The 18137-nt window shown below is 48.2% G+C and overlaps 1 protein-coding gene across 2 annotated transcripts in view; it reads right to left on the bottom strand.

The window, feature by feature from the left end:
* Positions 1–18137, bottom strand: part of gyg2 (glycogenin 2) — a 117194-nt gene that overhangs the window by 54926 nt on the left and 44131 nt on the right. Inside the window, exons 4-8 of one of the 2 annotated variants that reach the window (XM_033023352.1) lie at positions 17727–17889; positions 9530–9656; positions 7373–7586; positions 5538–5642; positions 517–606 (exon numbers count right to left, since the gene is read on the bottom strand). In XM_033023352.1, the coding sequence (XP_032879243.1) occupies positions 517–606; positions 5538–5642; positions 7373–7586; positions 9530–9656; positions 17727–17889 (699 nt within the window). The remainder of the gene's footprint in view (positions 1–516; positions 607–5537; positions 5643–7372; positions 7587–9529; positions 9657–17726; positions 17890–18137) is intronic. The other variant, XM_033023353.1, reaches the window with a different exon arrangement.

The following is an 18137-nucleotide window of genomic DNA, read 5'->3' as shown; positions in this document are numbered from 1 at the left end:
CTAACTTAAATGCAGCCAATCACGAAACATCCAGATCAGATGCAAGTCTTGAAAGCAACTTGCACCAAAGGAACACATTTGTTAGATCCACTTAAATTCTTAAGGAATCAAGGGGGAGAACTGAACAAGGGTCTCGACCCAAAACGTGGGGCGGGAGATTGCAACCTTCACGTGGTCCGCCCTGTTTCGACTAATGCAATCAACTCGACGTGCACAAACGGAAGATCAAATAGAACAAGTTGTCCAACAACTTTCGGCTGTGCACGCCACACGAAAGAAGAAGACCCAAAACGTCACCCATTCCTTCTCTCCAGAGATGCTGCCCGTCCCGCTGAGTTACTCCAGCATTTCTGTGTCTACCTTCCATTTAAACCAGCACCTGCAGTTCTCTCCGACATAACCAACTATACTACACCTGCACTTTAAAAAAACCTCAGAATGTTGATCTAATTAAGCCATCGATGTGGTATTGTTAATCATTATCTATTCAACAGTTGCAGAGTAAAGAAGAAATACCGGTTCAAATAGTTGGAATGAATCTGGTGGCTGGACAACTATTTTAGGAACTTTGCGTAAATCCTGAGTTGAGATGACAATATTTATAGTCTGTTGAAAATTAAAGAAAGGAAATATCAGCCCAATCAGCATCATGGTTATTTTTCAAGCCGTCCCAAATTACTTTACTTGTAGAGTGATACAGTGTGGAAACGGGGCCCTTCGGCCCAACTTGCCCATGCCGGCCAGTATGTCCCAGCTACACTGGTCCCACCCGCCCGCGATTGGCCCATATCCCGCGAAACCAGTCCTATCCATGTACTCGTCTAAACATTGGGATAGTGCCTGCCTCAACTACCTCCTCTGGCAGCTCGTTCATACACCCACCGCCAAATGTGAGGGAAAAAAAATGACCCCTCTTATCCCCAGCACATCTTTTCCCCTTCACCTTAATCCTGTGTCTATGTTTCTATATTTAAGAGGGAGTTAGATGTGGCCCTTGTGGCTAAGGGGATTTGTGGAGAGAAGGCAGGCACAGGATTCTGAGTTGGATGATCAGCCATGATCATATTGAATGGCGGTGCAGGCTCGAAGGGCCGAATGGCCTACTCCTGCACCTATTATCTATGTGTCTTTGATTCCCCTCCTCTGGGCAAGAGATGAGAGTTGCATTTACCTGATCTATTCCTCTTATAGACTCTTACAATCAGAGCCAGACAGCGCGGCATTCTAAGCCAGCCCCATTCACACACATTTGGTCCATATTCCTCTAAACCTTCCCTTAACCTAGGTTCATAAGTTCAAAGAGCAGAATTTGGCCATTCGACTACCGGATATCCCGGCAATGAAGAGGCACCCGTGTTTAGTCCAGGGCTCGGCAGCATCTCCTGCGTGCCCCGGGACTGGCTGCAGTTCCCGGATCCCTCGCGACCCCCGGAGCTGGCTGCAGTTGCCAGGTCGCCTGCGAGCCCCGGGAGTGGCTGTAGCACCCAGGTCGCCTGCGTGCCCAGCCAATGGCTGCAGCTCCCAGGTGGGCTCGCTTGCCCCGGGTCGCCTGCGAGCCCCGCGACGAGCTCCTCCTTCTCAACGCTCCTGCCCTCTCCGCAACTCTACCCCTGGCGCCCCAGACAATTTGTGCAGCCCAGGCCATGCTGACCCGGGCCAGACTCCCCACACGCTGTGAAAGGAACTCTTCCCCCCCCACCCCTCCAGCTGTGCTGTCCTTTTACAGCCGCTTCCCCTCAGCTGCCAGCAATGAGGGGTAGACTTGGCTATCCCTCAGTACAGCAACAAGTCTCTCTTTCTTGGCCAACAACCTAACCTTCGGCCTCCAAGACGCAGGTAAATTTTTGTGCCTTATTTCTGGGTAAAAAATAGCATCTCCATTGCCATTGAAATACAGGTAATCACAACAACACTGCCGTTCAATCATGGCTGATCTATCTTACACTCTCAACACCGTACCATAAAGTCATAAGGTCATAAGGAATAGGAGTAGAATTACGCTATTCGGCCCATCAAGTCTACTCCGCCATTCAATCATGGCTGATCTATCTCTCCCTCCCAACCACATTCTCCTGCCTTCTCCCCATAAACCCAGACACCCGTACTAATCAAGAATCTATCTACCTCTGCCTTAAAAACGATGTACCTACCCAAGTGCCAAGGCAGATGTGTACAGTGATTCGTTCTTCCCCCACAAAATTAAAGCATGGAATAATCTCCACCCTACTATAGTTACCCGACCAGATGCAACTAAATTTAAAGTAGCTCTTTCTTCCCAAAAACCCTTTCTGGCTTAAGTCCTCCCTTCACCACCTCCAGTTTAAATTCCATTTGGAATATTTTGGAGGACCAAGAAACCAAAAGGAAACAAGTGTCTTTAAAATGTTGTTGAATGCTACCTCTTCTGGCAGCTCGTTCCATACACCCTCCACCCGCTGATGAACAAAAGGGGCCCCTCAGATTCCTATTACATCTTGCCCCTCTCACCTTAAACACATGCCCTCTGGTTGCTGATTCCCCTAATCTCGGCAAAAAGTCAAAACATTTGGAAAATCGCTTCCAGCGGCAACTGTTTTTTGCTCCAGTAAATGCAGAAACAAACTCCCGGATAACAGGGCACTGATTTTGGATGATCAGCTATGATCATATTAAATATGCACTCAAAAGGGAGTTAGATACAGCTCTTAGGGCTAGCGGAATCGAGGGATCTGTGGAGAAGGCAGGAACGGGGTACTGATTGAGGACAATCAGCCATGATCACATTGAATGGCGGTGCTGGCTCGAAGGGCCGAATGGCCTACTCCTGCACCTATTTCTATGTCTATGTTTCTAATATTCCTCCATATATACACACACATTTTTTTGCCCCTTATGAATGAATGAATGAATGAATGAATGAATGAATGAATGAATGAATCACACAAAGTAGTAAATAAACATTCTCAACATCCCGATTCTCACGTCCATGTTCTTGGCAACAACCAAACCAGGCTTAGCATAGAATCTAGGCCAAGCCCCACCTACAAGAAGGATGACAGTGGAAGGGTCTCAACCCAAAACGTCACCCATTCCTTCTCTCCAGGGATGCTGCCGGTCCCGCTGAGTTTAGTTTTTATTTCGTTTAGAGATACAGCACGGTAACAGGCCCTTCGGCCCACAACGACCAGCGACCCCCACACATTAAAATTACCCTACACACACTCGGGGCAATTTTACATTTTTACACCAAGCCAATTAACCTACAAATCTGTACGTCTTCGGAGTGTGGGAGGAAACCGAAGATCTCGGGGGAAACCCAGACAGATGCTGAGTTACTTCGGCACTTTGTGCCTAAAACTGCAGTAAACACAGTCCGTAAGATGGCACCGCCCATAGCAGCAATAAAATCAGGTGTGCACTCATGCAATATTTAGTTTAGAGATACAGCGCCGAAACAGGCCTTCCGGCCCACCGAGACTGCGCTGACCAGCGATCCCCGCTCAACGACACTGTCCCACACACACCCACGCTCACACAATGTCACATTCATACATTTACACCAAGCCAATTAACCTGCAAGCCTGCACATCACTGGAGTGTGGGAGGAAACCGAAGATCTGGGAGAAAACCTTCGCAGGTCACGGTGAGCGTACAGACAGCACCCGTAGTCAGGATCAAAACCGGGTCTCCGGCGCTATACGGCAGCAACTCTACCGCAGCGCCACCCCGTTGTTAATTAGACGCCAAGTTTTTCAGTTGCGCCTCAACGAAATCTACATTTTGGCACAATTAGAACTTGCACTCACCAAAAGGCAAGGTTTATCAGGATCAGGATCCCTACCTACACCTCCTCCAAACCAACTCCCCCCCCTTCCCCCACCCACCAACCCCCCACCCACCAACCCCCCCCCCCCCCCCAAAGGTTTTTCCCAAACAACTGAGGGGAGCCAACACAGGCCCTGCAACAGAATTGTGCAAAGTTTAATAATTCATGAGTTCCAAGAGCAGAATTAGGCCATTCGGCCCATCAAGTCTACTCTGCCATTCAATCATGGCTGATCTATCTCACCCTCTCAACCCCCATTCTCCTGCCTTCTCCCCGTAACCCCCGACACCGGTACTGCCGATCTCCACCTTAAATATACCCAATGACGTGGCCTCCACAGTCGTCTGTGGCAATGACCAACAGGGGGCGCTGACCTGTGCGCGGCTGCCCAGCCTGCAGCTGTCTGTCTTTTCATCTTTTTTTTATTTTTAGTTAGTTAAAGTGTTTTTGTTTCTGGAGGTCTAGACTTTTTTATGTGGGGGGGGGGGGGGGGGGAAGGGGGAAACTACCTTTCAGGGTCCCTACCTGGTCGGAGAGGCAGCTTTTCTCCGGGCTGCAGCGTCGACCCGTCCTCGCGGCCTACCAGCGGGCCTGGAGCGGCGTTTCCTGTCAGGCACTGCCCAGAACCACGGCTTCGGCAGCGGCACAGCGCTGGAGCGCTATCGTGGAGCGGGCGATGCCTTGCCTGGGTCGCCGCGCTGGAGCTCCGGTGAGCTGAAGACCGCCGGGAACAACATCGCGGAGCTGCGGGTCTGAGGAGCGGCCAGCTGCGGGCGGCGGCGCCGAACTGTACACCGGGAGCCTGGGATCTCTAGATGAGATCGCCAGTAGTGGAGCTCCAACCAGCGCGGCCTTGTTGGCTTCGGAAGCCGCGTCCTCCAGTACGGAAGCTTCCGTTCCAGGTGTCCCAAGCCGCTGCGAGGATTCTCCCGACGCCGGAGCAACATCACCCGGCGAGAACGGCCAGGAACATCGGGCCTCCGTAGAGGCAACTGTGGAGGCCTCAATGGGCCCGACTATGGGTGAACTGGGGTTGGGGACTGGACTTTGTGCCTTCCCTCATGGTGGGAGCCATTGTGGGGGGATGTTCTTTATGTTTAAATTTCTTATTAATGTTATGTCTGTATTCTTTCTTTATGTGCTGCATTGGCAAGAAGCATTTCACTACACCTAGGTGTATGTGACCAATAAATAACCTTTGAACCTTTGAACCTTTGAATTCCGCAGATTCACCTCCCCCTGGCAAAATTAAATTCCTCCTCATCTCCTTCCTAAATGTACGTCCTCTTATTCTGAGGCTGTGACCTCTGGTCCTAGACTCTCCAACTTGTGAAAACTAGTGGAGACAAAAGCTTAACTGTTCCACGCTTAGAGTTCAATTTTCATGGTTCAGGTTGGTGAATCTGTGGAATTCATTGCCGCAGAATTAAAGGACGTACTTTTAGGGAGGAGATGAGGAGGAATTTCTTTAGTCAGAGGGTGGCGAATGTGTGGTATTCCTTGCCACATAAGGCTGTGGAGGCCAAGTCAGTGGATATATTTAGGGCAGAGATGGATAGATTCCTGATTTGTATGGGTGTCAGGGGTTATGGGGAGAAGGCAGGAGAATGGTGTTGTGAGCGAGAGATGGATCAGCCATGATTGAATGGCGGAGTAGACTAGATGGGCCGAGTGGCCTAATTCTGCTTCTATCACTAATGGCCTTATGGCACTATATTGTCACAACTTTTACCTCGGCAGTAAAGGCCTCGGTGGGTTCGATTGACCAAGGCACCCTCTTGATCGCGCCGAGATCTATTCGCCGTCTCAAGCTGGCTTGACAACGTTCCTCTTCAGGCTGCCGAAAGCACAAATGCCACAACGTTTAGACGAGCAGGGATATAAAACAATAAAACAAGCTTGCAGCAAATTGAACCATTCAAGAGTGTAGGAAGGAACTGCAGATGCTGGTTAGACACAAAAAGCTGGAGTAACTCAGCTGGTCGGGCAGCAATCTGTGGAAATATCTTGTTTTTCCGCTGAATGGATAGCACGCAACAACAGCTTTTCACTGCACGTGACAATACTGAACTAAACTGAGAAAAGGAATAGGTGACGTTTCGGATCGAGACGAAGTGTCTCAACCTGAAACGGCACCTATTCCTTTCCTCCAGAATCACTGCCCGACCCGTTGAGTAAAGGGCCTGTCCCACTTACGTGTCCTTGGCACGCAAATCACGCGACCTCGTGGTTGCGGTGAGCCGCGACGGTCCTGCGAAGGTCGGGCGCGTTTACATGCGTACGCACAGAATCTCCGGGGAGAAGGAATGGGTGACGTTTCGTGTCGAGACTCTTCTTCAGTCTGAAGAGAAGGGTCTTGACTCGAAACGTCACCCGTTGCTTCTCTCCAGAGATGCTGCCAGTCCCGCTGAGTTACTCCAGCATTTTGTGTCTATCTTCAATTTTCTTGGCCCCGCTCTGGGAGTAGAAGTGGGGGTGGGTCCGGACTGCAACGGCCGTGAGCCCCAGGCCGAGCTTGGCGATCGTTTGCCTGCTTCTGCTACTGTTGAAGGCGAGACGTTGCATCGCGCCAGGGTCTCGGGCCTGTCCCACTTTGGCCGTCAGTTCCGCGACACTACAAAAATTTCGGAATCCCCCGCGATATCGCGCACAACTACGTACCCCTCCGCGCTTCTCAGTGGGACCGGCGATGCCCGTGCTCCTCAACGCGACCACGAGGTAGCGTAATTTGCGTGCCAAGGACATGCAAGTGGGACAGGCCCTTTATTCCAGCTTTTCGTCTCTATCATTGAACATTAAAGAGTTTGGTCAACAATTTTATTTAAAAAAGACACAAAGTGCTGTTGTAACTCAGCGGGTCAGGCAACATCCCTCTGTCTAAAGAAGGGTTCCGACTCAAAACGTCACCAGTTTTTAAAAAAAGTCCTGAACTGAAATGAAATGACACCTATTCCTTTTCTCCAGAGTTGCTGCCTTACAGCGCCAGAGACCCGGGTTTGATCCTGACTACGGGTGCTGTTTGCACGGAGTTTGAACGTGTCCCCCCGTGACCTGCGTGGGTTTTGACAGGGAGCTCCGGGTTCCTCCCACGCTCCAAAGACATACAGGTTTGGAGGTTAACTAGCTTTGTAAAATTGTGAATTGCCCCTGGTGTGCAGGTCAGTGCTAATGTACGGGATGATCGTTGGTCGGCGCGGACTCGGTGGGCCAAAGGCCCTGTTTCCACGCTGTATCTCTAAAGTCTTAAAATCTCCAAAAGGTAAAACCTATAACTTGCGATTTATCATAAAGGATAAAAAATGACTCTAGCTTTGTGTGCCTCGTTGTCACCTTCCTTCCCGTAGCTAACAACGATCTAGGCTACCATTTCCCTGAACTTTGTCGCCTTTGATCTCGCGTTTTCACACCTTATCCTTCGATAGCTCTCATTTCCCTCTCCCCAGACTCTCAGTCTGAAGGGGGGGGTCTCAACCCAAAACGTCACCCATTCCTTCTCTCCAGAGATGCTGGCTGTCCCGCTGAGTGACTCCAGCGTTTTCTCGCTCTCGCGCCCTCTCGCCAGCTTACCTGTTCAACAACTTCTTTCACCCCAGTCTCCTGGGCCAACAGCGGCGAGATGAAAGTGGTGTAGATGTCCCACCACGTATTCAGGAAGCTGAGGAACATGCTGTCGGCGGGAGACATGTTCTCCTGCACCACGCTCTTCGTCGCCGCATCGTACCGGTAATGCCACGGTTTTGTCGGCCCCAAGAAATGAACCACTTTGACAGAAGCACCAAACCTGCGTTGACAATAACAACATTTTAAACTCTAATAACCGCAGGGAAAGCACCACCGGATATTCGGGTGGACTCCGAAGGAGCAGAAACCTTCACCGCGCCAGAGACACGGGTTCGATCCCGACTACGGGTGCTGTCTGTACGGAGTTTGCACGTTCTCCCTGTGACCTGCGTGGGCTTTCTCCGGGAGGTCCCGTGTCCTCCCACACTCCAGAGGCGCGCAGGTTTGTAGGTTAATTGGTTTTCCGTAACTTGTCACTCGTGAGTAGGATAGTGTTGGTGTACGGGCGATCGTTGGTCGGCGCAGACTTGGTGGGCCAAAGTGGCTCGTTTCCGTGCTGCATCTCGAAATGAAACCGAACTTGGGCATCGCACACGACACTGGTAGTTAACCGGGTTCAATCTGACCTCGAGTGCTGCCTGTGTGGAGTTTGCACGTTCTCCCAGTTACTGTGAGGGCTTCTTTCCACATCCAAAAGACATGCAGGTTTGTAGGTTATTTGACCACTGTACATTGGTGCCAGTTTGAGGCGAGCGGTAAACTCTGGGTGAGGGGGGCGATGAGAATGTGGGGTGGATGGAAAAATATATTTGGATTTACGTGGGATTAGCTCAAATGTGTGGTTGATGGATGGCTTAGTTCACGCCAACAATCACCCCGCACGTCCATCCCGCACGCACGGCCCCACCCCGCACGCTAGAGACAATACACAGAAGCCAATTTACAGGGCGGCACGGTGGTGCAGTGGTAGAGTTGCTGCCTTACAGCACTTGAAAGCTTCGATCCAGACTACGGGCGCTGTCTGTACGGAGTTTGTGCGTTCTCCTCGTGAGTTTTCTCCGAGATCTTTGGCTTCCTCCCACACCCCAAAGACGTACAGGTTTGTAGGTTCATTTGCTTTGGTATAGATATAAATAGTCCCTTGGGTATGTAGCATAGTGTTAATGTGCAAGGATCGCTGGTCAGTATGGACCCGGTGGGCCGAAGGGCCTGTTTCCACACTATCTCCGAATTAAACTAAAAGCCAATTAACCTATAAACCCACATGCCCTTAGAATGTGGAAGGGAACCAGAGCACCCAGAGAAAACCCACAGTCACAGGGAGAACATACTGATCGGACTTTTCTAGCGTTCCCTTGCACAAAACATCATTCCCTCATCATGTATCTACACACTGTAAATGGCTCGATTGTAATCATGCATTGTCTTTCCGCTGACTGGTTAGCACGTAACAAGCGCTTTTCACTGTACCTCGGTGCAGGTGACAATACACTAAATTTAACTGAAAGTCACCTGTAGTCGGGATCACACCTGTGTCTCTGGCGCTGTAAGGCAGCAACTCTCCCGCTGCGCCACCGTGCCGCATCATCAGGCACGTGCCGTCAGGGTAGGCCAGGTAGGCAGTGCCTACCCTGAATAAAATTATAAAATGGCAACGATAAAATGTAAATAGTAAAGGCACGGGAGAATTATGCTTCCCTAAGTGATCGATCTCTTCGATCGGCGTAATTCTCCCGTGCCTTTCAACCGCGGTACATTTAACACACGGAAGTATGTGCTACTCGCGTGCCGTCAACGCTGCTTCAAGCCATCAGTGGCAACGGTCTATAAAGGCAGCTGAAATTCTGCCTTTACACCGTGGACTGCGTGCATGTGCTGTGCAGCTGCCTACTGCGCATGTCTAGCGCAAGTTTCGTTTAAAAGCCGACTGACAGCTCACCGGGGAGAGAACAATCTGCGCACGCGCGGTTTTCAAGATTTTCTTTTAAATGCCGACTGACCAACGACACTGACTGCCGACCCTGACTAAATACTCTCGGCACGAGCATGCGCCTCATGCATTATGAAGCTATGGAAGGCCGCAGATTGCAAACAAGGACTCTGTGAGAAATACACCATCACACCCGTGGGATGGATGAACGTGTGAAAATAAAAGGCACTCACCGCTTGAATGCAGGGAGGTAGCTGTATAAGGCAATGCCAGCCAAGTTGTAAATGAATGGGAGGTGTTTATGGATATCCTGCGTAGACCAGCCACTGAAAAAGCTGTTCAACAAGCCTTGATCTGCACCTAAAGAACAAGGGAAATGAATAAAGAAGACAACATGAAAACAGCTTCAATTGTAAATAAGAGTCAGCAAAACATAGAAACATAGAAAATAGGTGCTGGAGGAGGCCATTCGGCCCTTCGAGCCAGCACCGCCATTCATTGTGATCATATCTGATCGTCCCATATCAATAACCCGTGCCTGCCTTCTCCCCATATCCCTTGACTCCACTAGCCCCTAGAGTTCTATCTAACTCTCTCTTAAATCCATCCAGTGACCTGGCCTCCACTGCCCTCTGTGGCAGGGAATTCCACAAATTCACATCTCTCTGGGTGAAAAAGTTTTTTCTCCCCTTTATTCTTAGACTGTGGGCCCTGGTTCTGGACTCGCCCAACATTGGGAACATTTTTCCTGCATCCAGCTTGTCCAGTCCTTTTATAATTTTATATGTCTCCATAAGATACCCCCTCATCCTTCTAAACTCCAGTGAATACAAGCCTAGTCTTTTCAATCTTTCCTCATATGACAGTCCCACCATTCCAGGGATCAATCTCATGAACCTACGCTGCACTGCCTCAATCACAAGGATGTCCTTCCTCAAATTCGGAGACCAAAAGTATACGCAATACTCCAGATGTGGTCTCACCAGAGCCCTATACAACTCTGTTATAACCCTATACAAAAAGTTATACAAAAGAACATTTAGAGTGCAGGAACAGGCTCTTTGGTCCACATCGCCAATATTTTGCTTTCATTATTAACGACAAAAGCATCACAAACACCGCGTCATAAGGCAACTATGATTGGATGGCGAAGAAGATTTGATGGGCCAAATGGCCTAATTCTGCTTTTATCACTTATGAACATGAGCAAATGTATGGGGGCGCGCGGAATGTAAATATCAGATGAGAGGGTGCAGAAGAGGTTTACAAGAATGTATCCTGGATTACAGACTATTAGGTCTTCGAGAGATATTATCAAGAGTGAGCTAGATAGGGCTCTAAAAGATAGGGGAGTCAGGGGATGTGATGAGACGGCAGGAACGGGGTACTGTTGGGGGATGATCAGCCATGATCACATTGAATGGTGGTGCTGGCTGATATTGATATGTGATATTGGCTGATCATCCACAATCAGTACCCTGTTCCTCCCTTCTCCCAATATCCCCTGACTCCGCTATCTTTAAAAGCCCTATCTAGCCCTCTCCTGAAAGTATCCAGAGAACCGGTCTGCACTGCCCTCTGAGGCAGAGAATTCCACAGACCAACTCTGTGTGAAAAAGTGTTTCCTCATCTCTGTTCTAAATGGCTTACCTCTTACTCTTAAACGGTGGTCCCTGGTTTTGGACTCCCCCAACATCGGAAACATGTTTCCTGCCTCTAGCGTGTCCAAACCCTTAATAATCTTATATGTTCCAATAAGATACCCTCTCATCCTTCAAAATTCCAGTGTATACAAGCCCAGCCACTCCATTATCAACATATGACAGTCCCGCCATCCCGGGAATTAGCCTGTTAATTAACCTGAAACTGAAGATCTCGGCGAAAACCCATGTGCTGGCGGGGAAAACGCACAAACTCCTTACAGACAGCAGCCGTGGTCAGGGTCAAACCCAGATCTCTGGTGCTGTAAACTATGTAAGTCAGCAGCTCTACCGCCGCGCTGCCCAGTGTAGATGAGGCACATTGACCAGTGTGGGCAAGTTGGACCAAAGGGTTTGTTTCCACGCTGGATCAGGCCCATACAAAGCGTTTCAAAAGGGGGCTGGCATGACAGGACTACAACATGTTTATGTGAAATAATGTGCGCGCAGCACATATCACAAGCGCGAAGCTCAAAGTCACTCGCAGCAGGGTCCAGGGCCCTGGAAGCTCTGGGGTTTTAGATGCTCTCTGGTGCATTCCGAGCCTTATTATGGAGCATTTTTGCACCAGATTTATGGCCAATACTTCAGAAATAATTTTGGTTGAGTCAAGAGTAATGAGTGGGTGGAATGGGATGATTGGGATCATTGTTGTATACATTTTTTTTAAATCAAGAATTGAAGTAAAATGTTATGTAAAATGTTATGAAGGAGCATGCAAAAACTGCTAATAAAATACTGTAAGTTTTTGCAATAAAGAAAACCTTTTTTTAGAAAACGTTTTGTGTGTTGATTTGATTGCCTGTTACTGTTGGACTGTGTTAGTGTTCACATCACTTCAATTTCAACATGGAACAGTGATGCGAATACAACATTTAGTTTGACTTCAATTTCCATCATGCAAACTGAAGTCAAACTAAATGGTGCATTTACATTACTGTTTTGGAAGGAACTGCAGATGCTGGAAAATCAAAGGTAGACAAAAATGCTGGAGAAACTCTGCGGGTGAGGCAGCATCTATCGAGCGAAGGAAATAGGCGACATTATGGGTCGAGACCCATCTTCAGACTGAAGAAGGGTCTTGACCCGAAAGGTCGCCTACTTTTGAAAATCAGTATTTTGCGTGCAACCTCATGCATTCTCAAATATCAGTATGGAATACTGAAAATCAGTACTACTGTATTGTGAAACTCTTTTTGAAATGTGAATTTATAATTCTTGATTTTGATTCAATAACTTAAAAATATAATAACATCTATTTTACTAAAAGTAAGTTCTTGACCACTTCCTGTTTTCCTGTTTCATGATTTTAGAAAAAACACTGCCACTTACAGCTGTGATTTTTTGGCCAGCTTGGCCAGAGTCCCCCTCCGCAGCGCAGGACAAGAGGATTTTTCCCATCGTTGAAACAGAGTTATTAATGTATAAAAAATGTTGACATTCTCTCTGCTGGTGGGAGGGGAAGGGACAAAAAACCCAGAAGTGTTGTGCCTCAGACAGTCTTTGCAAGATACAATACAATTTATTTGTCATTTATTTGTCATTTATTTGTCATTTGGACCCCTTGAGGTCCAAACGAAGTGACGTTTCTGCAGCCATACATTACAAAAACAAAAAGACCCGAGACACATCACAATTTACACAAACATCCATCACATCGCTGTGATGGAAGGCAAAAAAACGTATCTCTCCACTGCACTCCCCCCCCCCCGATGTCAGAGTCAAAGTCAAAGCCCCCGGATGGCGATGGCGATTGTCCCGCGGCCATTAAAGCCACGCCGGGTGATGCAAGGTCGCACACCGGGTCTTGTTGTTAGAGCCCCCGGCGTGCGCTCGCAAAGTCCCGCGGCCATTCCAAGCCGCGCGGGGCGGTGCTGTAAGGCCCCGCTCCAGGTGCTCTTCAACCCTGCAACTCGGGCGGGAGAAGTCGCCGTTGCGGAAGCCCCGAAAAGCGGTCTCCCAGCAGGGACCCGCGGGCTCCCGGGTGCCGCCGTCCACCAGACCCGCAGTTGCAGCCTTTGAAACTCCGGGGGTCGGGTGGCAGCAGTGCTCCACCACCGCTCCAGACTCGGCCAGCTCCGCAACGGTGAGGTGAGTAGTCGGCAGCTCCACAACTGGAGTCCCAGGTCATTCCTGTTGGAGGCCGCTCCACGTTGCAGCCCCAACGACAACGGAGACCCGACAAAGAAAAGGTCAGGTCTCCCGTGCAGGGAAAGATTTTAAAGTTAACCCCCCACACACATACCCCAACAAAAAAAAATAACAAAACATAAAAACGAGACAAAAAATAAAAAAACACAGACGGCTGCTGACAAGAGTCGCGCCGCCCACCGTATGGGGGAAGTCTCTCAGTCTGAGCTGTGAATAACACTGAACACATGTCTACTAAACCGTGAGTGTGATTTTACTGACCTTGAGTGCCCTTAATATGGTTTGAAAATGAAAATGTGTTTGGGTTGAAGTAAAAGCACACTCATCTCCCTGCTACCTTCAGGTAGAAGGTACAGGAGCCTGAAGACTGCAACAACCAGGTTCAGGAATAGCTACTTCCCCTCAGCCATCAGGCTATTAAACCTGGCTCGGATAAAACTCTGATTATTATTAACAACCACTTTCTGTTATTTGCAATTTATTTGCAGTTTATTTATTCATGTGTGTATATATTTATATCATGGTATATGGACACATTTATCTGTACTGTAGTACTGTACTGCCTTACTATTTTTCTGTGTGCTTAAGCAAAGCAAGAATTTCATTGTCCTATACAGGGACACATGACAATAAACTCACTTGAACACTTGAACTTGAAATTATTGGTGGGGTTTTGGGTTGATGTACAAAGGCACTGCAAATGGTTGGTGGGGTTTTGGGTTGAATTAAAAAGGCACTGCAAATGGTTGGTGGGGTTTGGGTTGAAGAAAAAAAAAAAAAAAGCACTGCAAATGGTTGGTGGTCGAAACTTGACAACTTCCTGTTTACACTGTATATTCATTTTAGATAAAACACTACCACTTACGGCTGTGATTTTTGGCCATTTTACTCAGTCCCCCTCCGCTCATCAGATGCAGAGGGTTCTTCCCATCAATTAAAAATAAAAGTGTTATTAGTGTTTAAAAAATGTTGAGAATCTCTCTCCTGTCAATCATGCCATGAAGGCCATGCCCCTTCCGGTGGGAGGGGGAGGGATTATAAAACCCGGAAGTGTGGGTGTGGCTCAGTCTCTGCACGATCGGAGAGGGAGGGGCCACGACTCTGCCCGAGCTGTGAATCAACTGAACACACTGAATGTCTACTGAACTGTGGGTGTGGTGCTCTGTGTGGTTTTATGGTGGTTTCACCCTGCATGAAATGGTATGAATGTGGTGTGGGGGTGGGGGGGGGGGGGGGCGCTCTCTGGAGCACAAGTATGGGTGTTGTGGGCTGAAGGGACTGGTTTCCAGAAGGCTAGTATGGACATTGTGGGCCGAAAGGATTTTTTGGCTAGCAGCTCACGCACGCAAGGCCACCAAACTCAAGTGCAGTTTCATACCACTTCAAGCAGGGTGCAAGTCCACCAAGTTCAAGTGCAGTTTCCTACCACTTCCAGTAGGGTGCAAGGCCACAAAACTCAAAAGCAGGGTGCAATAGACAATAGGTACAGAAGTAGGCCAATCGGCCCTTCGAGCCAGCACCGCCATTCAATGTGATCATGGCTGATCATCCCCACTCAGTACCCCATTCCTGCCTTCTCCCCATATCCCTTGACTCCGCTATCTTTAAGAGCCCTATCTAGCTCTCTCTTGAAAGTATCCAGAGAACCTGCCTCCACCACCCTCTGAGGCAGAGAAATCCACAGACTCACCACTCTCTGTGAGAAAAAGTGTTTCCTCGTCTCTGTTCTAAATGGCTTACTCCTTATTCTTAAACTGTGGCCCCTGGTTCTGGACTCCCCCAACATCGGGAACATGTTTCCTGCCTCTAGCGTGTCCAAACCCTTAACAATCTTATATATTTCAATGATATTCTCTCATCCTTCTAAACTCCAGAGTGTACAGGCCCAGCTGCTCCATTCTCTCAGCCTACGACAGTCCCGCTATCCCGGGAATTAACCTTGTAAACCTACGCTGTGCTCCCTCAATAGCAAAAATGTCCTTCCTCAAATAAGGGGATCAAAACTGCACACAATGCTCCAGGTGTGGTCTCACTAGGGCTCTGTACAACTGCAAAAGGACCTCTTTGCTCCTATATTCGATTCCTCTTGTTATAAAGGTCAACATGCCATTCGCTTTCTTCATTGCCTGCTGTACCTGCATTCTTACTTTCATAGACTGATGAACAAGGACCCCCAGATCCCGTTGTACTTCCCCTTTTCCCAACTTGACACCAATTAGATAGTAATCTGCCTTCCTGTTATTGCTATCAAACAGGATAACCTCACATTTATCCACATTAAACTTAATCTGCCATCCATCTGCCCACACCCACAACCTGTCCAAGTCACCCTGCATTCTCAAATTATCCTCCTCGCAGTTCACAAGGCCACCAACTCGAGTGCAGTTTCATACCACTTCAAGCAGGGTGCAAGGCCACCAAAATCTAGTGCGGTTTCATACCATTTCAAGCATGGTGCAAGGCCACCAAATTCAAATGCAGTTTCATACCATTTCAAGCAGGGTGCAAGGCCAAAGACAAAGAGTCGTGCCCTCTCCCTCCCCCATCTTGCAGAGACTGAGCCACACCCACAAGATGGGGGAGCGAGAGGGTCACGCCACTCGGTATCAGCTGTGAATAACACTGAACACGTCTACTAAACTGTGAGTGTGGTTTTACTGACCTTGAGTGCCCTTAATGTGGTTTGAAACTGAAAATGAAAATGTAGTTGGTTTGAAATAAAGCACTGCAAATGGTGGTTGGTTCGAAATGCAAATGATTAAAAGTTTAAAATTGGCAACTTCCTGTTTGCACTGTATATTGATTTTAGATAAAACACTACCACTTACGGCTGTGATTTTTGGCCATCTTACTGAGTCCCCATCCGCTCATCAGGTGCAGAAGATTCTTCCCATCAATGAAAAATAAGTGTTATTAGTGTTTAAAAAATGTTGAGAATCGCTCTCCTGTCAATCACGCCATGAATAATCCAACACCCCTTCCGGTGGGAGGGGGGAGGGATTATAAAACCCGGAAGTGTGGGTGTGGCTCAGTCTCTGCAAGATGGGGGAGGGATTCACAGCTGGTACCATACACTCATTCCCGGTCACTTCGTTCCTCCTCAGCTGCAATTTTAACTGTCCCCACATTTAGACTCAGCACCATGGGTGCCAGAGCCTTCAGCTGCTCTGCCCCACGTCTCTGGAACACTCTCCCACCTCCCATCCGTCACCTGGACACTATCGATCCATTCAAATCACAACTCAAAACACACCTGTTTAGATTAGCATACCCGACATAACTTCCACCATGTTCACCCTGATTTTAATGACTTAAAATGTTTTGTGTATTTTTTGTTTTTTGTTTTTAATCAACTTGATTTTAATATTGATAAATGTATTGTGATTTTATGTCCTGTAAGGTGTCCTTGGGTGTCCAGAAAGGCGCCAGCAAATAAAATGCATTATTATTATTATTATTATGGGCAAGATAAACTGTGAGTGTGGTGTTTATGTGGTGTTTTGTGTGGTTTTATGGTGGTTTCACTATGCTTAAAATGGTATGAAACTGTATTTGAATGTGGTGGCCTTACACCCTGCTTGAAATGGTAAGAAACTGCATTTGAATTTGGTGGCCTTGCACCCTGCATGAAATGGAATTTCAAGGAAAAGCCGTGAGTCAACTGCGAGCCCACCAGCCATGAGTGAGTGAGCTGCCAGCACAACAGGCTTGAGTGACTGAGCCGCCAGCCCAAGAAACCATTCGGCCTACAATGTCCATACTAGCCCTCTGGAAACCAGCACACAACACCCATACTTGCGCTCCAGAAAGCCCCCCCCACCCCACTACTGGCCACCAATATTGGAATTGGTGGAGAGGTGGAATATTGCGTCGGGGGACCAGCCCTCCCGTGTGAACATGGGACCCAACGGGTCCCACTTAGTCTAGTAAACTAATAAAAATAACTATAACGAATAAAATTCCACTGGAACAAAAATACAAGTGTGATATTGGCACCTCAAGTCTCCACCATCAAGACACTGCTACTGGTAACAGAAACTAGCTGCATCATCTTGTTACCTGCAGAAAAGATTTGGACCACCCGGGTTAAAGTCCATATTCTCTCTCCTGCCTCTTTGGGCAGAAATGCCAAACATATGGACAGAACTGGATTTTTGTTAGTTTAGTTTAATTTAGAGATACAGCGTGGAAACAGGCCCTTCGGCCCACCGAGTCTGCACCGTCCAGCGATCGCCACACATTAACACCATTTTACACACACTAGGGACAATTTACACTTACACCAAGTAACAAACCCAATCCAATTAACCTACAAATCTGCACGTCTTTGGAGTGCGGGAGGAAACAGAAAACCCACGCAGGACACGGGGAGAGCGTGCAAACTCCGTACAGACAGCACCCATAGTCGTGATTGAACCCGGGTCTCTGGCGCTGCAAGCGCTGGGAGCAACTCTACCGCTGTGCCGCCATGGCTGCCCGCCCTAGTTAGTTTGTGTCGTTTATTGTTGCATGTACCAAGGTACAGTGAAGGGCCTTTGCTGCGGGCTAACCAGTCAGCAGAAAGACAAAACATACTCACCATCAAAACTACCATTTTCCACTGCAAACTGCAGTAATCGATTGTAGGTTTCGATGGAAGGCTTGTAGACAAATAGCCCACTGTTGAAGCAGTCTGGCCAGCCAGCGTCTGGAGCAGCAGAGAGCTCTTCCCTTTCAAAGAGGTCATCTATGTTTTGACACACCTGCCATTGAAATAGAAATCTCTGAGAGGGATGGTCCCATAGGGGGATAAAATAGTCCATTTGTACATCGCAAGGACCCCACAAATTATGTAGTTATAGGCACATACAAGCAGTTAATTGACATTGAAATCTATAGGAAGGAACTGCAGATGCTGGTTTAAACTGAAGAGAGACACAACAAGCTGGACTATAATGCCCCTGTCCCACTTAAGAAACCTGAACAGAAACCTCTGGAGACTGCGCCCCAC

Source organism: Amblyraja radiata, chromosome 6 (assembly GCF_010909765.2).
Source record: "Amblyraja radiata isolate CabotCenter1 chromosome 6, sAmbRad1.1.pri, whole genome shotgun sequence".
Classification (NCBI taxonomy): domain Eukaryota; kingdom Metazoa; phylum Chordata; class Chondrichthyes; order Rajiformes; family Rajidae; genus Amblyraja; species Amblyraja radiata.
Note: the sequence above shows the minus strand (reverse complement) of the source record. Positions and strands in the feature narration are given on the sequence as shown.